General features: G+C 43.8%; 1 protein-coding gene across 1 annotated transcript in view; it reads right to left on the minus strand.

Annotated features, from left to right (window-relative positions):
* The window catches only part of HS2ST1 (heparan sulfate 2-O-sulfotransferase 1), a 74,535-nt gene extending 67,795 nt beyond the window's left edge, over positions 1-6,740 (minus strand). Inside the window, exon 1 of the mRNA XM_054285605.1 lies at positions 6,519-6,740. Coding sequence (XP_054141580.1) covers positions 6,519-6,642 — 124 coding nt within the window. The 5' untranslated portion in view covers positions 6,643-6,740. The remainder of the gene's footprint in view (positions 1-6,518) is intronic.
* Between the last annotated feature and the right edge of the window lie 551 nt (positions 6,741-7,291).

The raw sequence follows: 7,291 nt of genomic DNA on the forward strand, positions 1-7,291 counted from the left end.
AAACCCAAAGTCTGCATAGTTTACAAGGTCTCTTTGGACAGGCAGTATATATATAATATATACTAGCCTCCAGTGAGACCTAAGGAAAAAATAAAGACATAGGAACTTCCAATCATTGGATTTCAGAGGTGTACTGGAGACATGAAAATTTTACTTTTGCCATGCTTAGAAGTAGAAAATAGACAAGAAAAACAAAGTGAACACTGGCATGCCATTATGCCATAATGCTGTTGCTTTAGTTGCTTTAGCACAGAGAAAATAAAGGCATGAAATGTAGTTTTCTTCTGATTTCCAGTACTTTTACCACTTTTCCTTTTAGACTGCTAAGCACAGTAGAAAAAACTTGACAGGTATTTCATTATTAAAATAACCCAATCTATTTTCCTAAGTAAAAAAAAAAATAATATGGAAGAACAGCATGCAGAACTCCTTTGAACACTTTCTCCTGAAGTTGACAGCCTTGAACTCAGAGCTATCCTTACCAATTTTAAATATTGCATTAATTCACAATGAAGAACACAGTACTCACATTCCTTTGACTGCTCCCCAAGCCTTTTCTGTCCTAAAGAGGTGACAGCAAACATGTCTCTTTTCCAGGATTTCCACAGAGAATGGTATTGTAGTTCTATGTGCTCTTCACTTAAATTTGTGCCTTACTAAGTAACATAGATATGTACTGGCTTTGTTCAATAGAGAACCCAGAAAGACAGAATGCCTTACCTGGTGATTACTTCCCCCACTGCCCATGGCTGGAGGTACTTCATCTGTTTTATCAAGTCCACTTAATCTCTCAAAATATCTCTAAAATGCCCGCAAAATATCTTTAACAAAAATATACCCCTGCCATTTCACCAGTTTGTTTTCCAAGTTATTTCACTAAAAGCACAATGCCTGCAAAGTAGGTCCAACAATATTGTAGTTTCTCAAATGCAGCCTTTCAGAAGGGGAAAGATATTTTAGAAAGTTATGCCTCTTATTTCCACTGTTAGAACCAGCTGTTGGGGTACCAGCAGAAGGGGTGAGATCAAACCCCAGACCCCATCAGCAAGCCTGAGCTGCCTTGATGTTGCTTGGGAATGTACACAGTTCTGTACTAGTCAAAGTTCACACATTACCAATTTCACAGAAAATAGAACACCAACAGCTGTAACATTTATTCCCCAAAAAGCTATAAAGAAATATAAAAACCATAAACAACAACATAAATAAAAAGCAGAACAAAATTTATATAATTGCTCAATAACACAGTTTTCAATGGAAAGTACAACTGTAGTATGGGAGTAATTTAAAACTTATTCTTAAGTTTTAAATTCTTAAAATTTATTCTTAAACCATCTGGGACAACCAGAGGTATGGTGAAAGGGAACAGTAAGAGGGAAGCAAGTGAAAAAGTGTGAGAAAACCAGCAAGACAAAGTGCAAGAAAGTTCCATTGGATGGGGACAGACTAAGGAAGCAGCATTACAATTCTCATTTCAGGAAACCCAGTACACAATAAAACAGCTTCTGAAGGAATGCCTTGGGCTACTCAGCAGCAAATAAAAACTGTTGTCTAACAGGACAATATTTAGAAAAAAATCTAGGAAATTATTTGCATAGCTGTGTGTGGCCAGACCTGCCAACAATCACAAACTCCTCTTTATAATGTTCTGTGTCCCTCTTTATAAATGCTCAATTACAACAACAATATGCTAAGGAACCATGCAAGCTGTACTAGAACACACAATATGTTTTCTGAGGGATTTCCCAACAACATGCAACAGGCAGGCCTACCAACAGGAGATTTTTATTTCTAAATAAAGGAAACATGCAATGCCTATCATTTCATCATCCCAAAGTCTTTTATGTCCATAAGACTTAACCATTGGGAAGTTAAATCCTTTAACTTCAAGGGAACAGTGGTTTATTAGGCACACAGTGCTTAGAAAGATACTATCCCAGCAAGGGTCACATATGCTAGGAAATCACCTTCTTTTTTTTTTTAATCTGGAATAAATCATCAATTAAATTTTCTTTCCTGGGCTCACAAAAAGAGCCTTAGCCTTTCAAATGATGTAAGTATTTTGAAACAAAAAAAAAAAAAAAAAAAAAAAAAGGAAAAAGTTAAATATTAAGGATTTCTTTTAAATTACAGACTTCAATACGCTGAATTCAAGGTGCTGAATTAATAGATATGAGCCATTATTTTGTTTATCACTTAACAGAAGAAACACTCCCACATTACAGCTATGAAGTTTTTCAACATGATCTGAAGCAGGTTCAATCCTTGCTTTCCCTGTTATGGTGTATTGTGTTTCTCAGACAAAGCCTTTTTCCAATGCAATATGGAAACATCACTAAAGTGCTAGAAAGCAGCATTATTGTTTCATTTCCCCCCCACCAAAGAGCAATCCTTCTCTACCTCCTATCCTCACCTTCTCTCACCAATCCTACAGACTTCAATTCCCAAATGAGACACTGTCTTCTCCCACTTCCCTGGCCAATCCTGAAGTGCTCCTAGCGCTTGATGCTGTAAAACACTATTATTTAACCAGGACTAGAACACATAAGAACTTCCCTCTTCCTTCTCCCCACCAATAGATTACAAAATCTCAGGATGGAAGAGAAGAGAGGGATGGTTTACATCCAGCTGGTTAATTTTTTCCATCCATCTCACCACAAATACTAATGACAATGCAGGAGATGGCATGGTACACATTAAACATGTTAAATGCTAGGCCAATTTATAACAAAGGCAGAGCTGCACTCAGAAGGCTTCCAAAACCCAAAAGGGGCAGCCAGACATCACCTCTGTTATTCTGTTCCAGGAACAACAGTGAAATCCCAACATTTGCCTTTCATGAGCAATATTCTCTATTAGGGCTGTGCATTCCTAGAGCTAAAGGGCACATACCTACACCAGGCTAAAATGAAAACATTAAAGTTCTCACTGGCAATTAGGGACAGCTTAGTCTGGAGAGCATGCTAACTGATCATGTAAACCTGAAAATAATATGAAACATTAATAGCTGTAGGCAGAAATCTCACAAAAAACATATTTCAAATTGTTCACACTCTGCTTGTGATCTCACCACTATAAACTACTTGTACAGAGCTGCAAAGAAGTTAATGCTTTGATCTATCTTTATTAACTAGTAAGTTATTTTTCATATGAAAAAGCCCATAGGTTTATAAATACCCTTTCAAAGGATCATAGCAATTTTGTCACAAAAAGCAGCAGCAGCATTTGTGATGGTCATTTGCTTATATGTCCTCTACTTCTCAAATAAGAAGTCTGCCAGGGTGACCAAGTTTATTCATATAAAGTCTTACAGAAAAAAAAGAAGTTCCCATTCTTTTTTCACCCAGAAACACGCTCCAATTTCACTCTACAGACAAGATATTCTAAGTTATCAAACTGAAATTAAGGCCCCCAACTGTTCACTACAGAACTGGGAGTTGCTCATACATGAAGGATTTGGATAAAGCCCTTTCTGTCTGAAAGTACAGTTGAACATTTTTAGAACTGCTGAAAAGACTGCACAATTATTTTGCTATCAAATCTGAAGTAATTTGGTTTTCCTAGCCAATGCCTAACTCTTACAAGAACTTTCCAAGATGACAGTTTATCATGTGATATATCAATGCAAACACTTGGCATAGCTCAAAACCCAACCCCCCAAACCCCATGTAACAAGGCTTCTGACACAAAGCTGTAGCTGCATTTCTCTTCCCAGAGAAAAGCAAGGCACAACTTCCCAAGGATATTTCTGGGATTCACATTCTCTGAACCTCAGAGAAAGAAAAAACAATTCTTATCTCATTTACTGCTCCTGTGTTTTGGAACAAGTGGAATGCATTGAGGAAGATTATTTATTTACCTGAAGGAATTTGCTTGATTGGATTCTGGTGTGAGTGTTTTGATTCATTGACCAATTGAATCCAGGTGTGTTGGGACTGTGGGCTGACAGTCACCAGGTTCTGGGCAGTTGAGTTCCACTTATAATAAAAGCAAAGGGGCCCCCATGGCAGGGAGAAATGATGCATCTGATTCCATTGATATCAGAAGGCTAATTAATTACTTTACCATACTATATTATTTTATACATTACACTACATCTAAACTGAATCTGCACCAAGCACCAACTCAACTGCCCAGAACCTGGTGACTGTCAGCCCACAGTCCCAACCCACCTGGATTCAATTGGTCAATGAATCAAAACACTCACACCAGAATCCAATCAAGCAAATTCCTTCAGGTAAATAAATAATCTTCCTCAATGCATTCCACTTGTTCCAAAACACAGGAGCAGTAAATGAGATAAGAATTGTTTTTTCTTTCTCTGAGGTTCAGAGAACGTGAATCCCAGAAATATCCTTGGGAAGCTGTGCCTTGCTTTTCTCTGGGAAGAGAAATGCAGCTCCATAAGGCACTCACTGAAACACACCTGAGAGAACAAAAGAGCTACTTTGTCCTCACCCTCAAATCATAGTGTCACTCCACACACACCCACACCATTCTTTCAGGGGGCAGGGAGGAAAATTGGCATTCAAGTGCATTAGGCCAATTAATTACTTTGATCTGGAGAAAACCATTTTCCATAATGCACCTCGGTAGAATTCTAACCAATCATGAATTGGTTAGAATTAAAAAATTCTAACCAATTAAAAAAACAGCTGTAATGAAATCTTAATATTTGAAAGTCATAAAATACATACCAAACATGTGATAAGCGAGACATTCAGACAGCTAGAAGCTGTTAAACAAAGCATACTCTCACACTAAAAACTGGAATCTGAGTTCAAAGCTGCTGCACAAAGTCCTTTTCCCCTTCCTTCCATGGGTTTTGGAGAGTCACCAGTAAGTTGCACACAAAGCAAATCTTTCCATCTTACTTTTAAGAAACTTCACAATCGTTTTCCCTTCTCCTCAAGAAATAAAATCAGCACAAGATAGTAATTAGATTCTTGTCCCAAAGCAGTTTAAGTATTTTAATCCTCTAAATATGTAAGTTAAACATGTCCATTGCATATATACTAGGGAGGAAGAAGTTTTACCAGCAAAATTCTTGATTCTCACACATATTATGTTACTCTTTAAATGCCAGGAGGTAGAGTTCCCTAAAGTAACACACACTGCCAGCAACAGAAGCATTGCAGCCATGGCTATGAACCACTTTAAAGCAGATGTATACAAAGTACCACTGAACCTTCAGCACTATGGCAACACTTGCTTGCTTTATCTTCCAATTTCATTCATTTTCTTCTTCAAATGTTTGTTTACAGTTATTGAGACCCTGCAAAAAAAGAGCCTCGATTATAATGGATAAGAACTTTCAGGTGAAAAGTATGCAGAGTAAGGGCCTCCCTCAACTCAAGCAGCCACCCACTGCAATTTCCAGGTCCTAATCACTAATGTGCAGCTCAGAGAGAATGGAGTGGAAAAGAAATGCTGTGAAGTAAAATCCCATGGCATTCATACAGCTCAACATTAAGTTATGTGGACTCTGTTAAAAACTCATTGTTAAACTTCCCATGTCACTCAAATCCACTTCTACTGTTAACTCCAGAAGGAACACGACGTGCACTTTTCTTCCAACAAACTTAAATTTACACTGTTAACTACTGTTAATAATGTAAATATTTCAGTACAGTCAAATAACAGGAGAAAGCAAATCCACAACGTTTGTGAACCAGTTCCTTATCTTGTATACACCAGAAGTCTCAGTGCCCTGTTTTCACAGCTCCTAGGCACCACAAACTAGGTTGAGAATGGTTTTTTCACATCCAGGAGACCCTTAATTAAGAAATGCAAAAACTTTACAAGTTCTGCAGCCTTATATACAACAGACAAAGTAGTAAGATGCTACCCACTAGGCAGATATTACTCTAAAAATGCCCTTTTAAGGCAGGAAAAGTAAAAGAAATTTTACACAAGAGATTTCTAGTCCGCTATTCACTGAAGTACAGCTCAGTGACAGTCTAGGAAATCACTAACTACACTCAGTAAATGCAGAAAATAACATCCTACATTAAATCTGAGGTAAACAAATTACCCATTTGTCATTAAGAGCATTTCTTTTCTTTACACCGCGCTTTCCATTACAGTGCCAAGCGTTGGTAAAACGTCTGAATTAGAAATCAGATGTGAAGAAGCTGGTAATTCGCTGCAGCAGCAGCAGCCGCCTCAGTTTGGGCACACGGCCGCTACTCTCCTGGCTCGCAGGTGCCGGCGGAGGCAGGGGCGGCCCGGCCGTGAGGGGAGCGCCGCGCCCCGGCCAGAGCCCCTCGGGCACGGCGGACACGTCTGTCCGTCCGTCCTCCCCGCGCTGACCTGGCACGGCTCTCCCGATCGCGCAGAACAAACGAACGAACTCAGAGGCCAAGGCTGCAGAGCGGCCGGCCCGCACCGAGCCGGTGCCGTGCAGCGGGGCACGGCAGCGCCCGGAGCCAGGGCAGCAGCGCCCGGGGGCTCCCCCGGCCCGGCCGCGCTCCCTCAGCCCCGCCGCCCCCAGCCCGGCCGCGCCCGCCGCCGCTCACCCAGCTTGCCGCGGGACTCCTCCAGCTTCTGGATCTGGTTCTCCAGGAACAGCACGGCCACCCCGAACACCAGCACCGCCAGCAGCTGCAACTTGGGCGGCAGCATAATCCTGAGCAGCCCCATGAGCAGCAGCAGCAGCGCCGCCCGCCCGGGATCACGACATAACGCGGGGCCCGGCCCGCGGGGGCCGGCGGGAGCCGCGGGGACGGCGCGGGCGAGGAGGGACGGAGGGAGCGCGGCCGGGGGCGCGGACAGGGCCCGGCGCCGCCGCTCTCACATCGCCGCGCGCACGGCCCGCAGCGCGCCCGCCCCGCCCGGCCCGGCCCGGCCCGGCCCCCGGCGCGCCCCGCCCGCCCTGCGCGCGCTGCTCGGCAACCGAACGCCCGGCCGCGCGCGCCCGCCCGCCCCCGCCCCTGCCGCCGCCGCCGCCGGGCCCCGCGGTGGGCCCCGCCCCGCACCCCCGCCATTGGGCGGTGCTGCCGCCGCCCCGCCCCTCGCGCGCTCCGATTGGCCCGAAGCGGGAATCGCTCCGCCTCCCCCACCGCGCTGAGCCGCCGGAGCGGGGCGATGTCCCGCCTACATGCGTCCCTTCCTGATTGGAAGGCGCGGTTCCAAGTCCCGCCCATCCGCCCGACCTCGTTGGGTGCAGGCGCCACAGCCCGTGGCGAAAGCACAACACTATTGGTCAGACCGGCTGTCAGTCACGGGTGGGGGCCGGTGTGCCGGTTGGCAGTTCCCGAGAGAGGGGAAAGGGCTTTATTCGGGGTTGTTT

Source organism: Melozone crissalis, unplaced genomic scaffold, assembly GCF_028551555.1.
Source record: "Melozone crissalis strain CALT ecotype California unplaced genomic scaffold, PUWL_Pcris_2 ptg000045l_1, whole genome shotgun sequence".
Classification (NCBI taxonomy): Eukaryota; Metazoa; Chordata; class Aves; order Passeriformes; family Passerellidae; genus Melozone; species Melozone crissalis.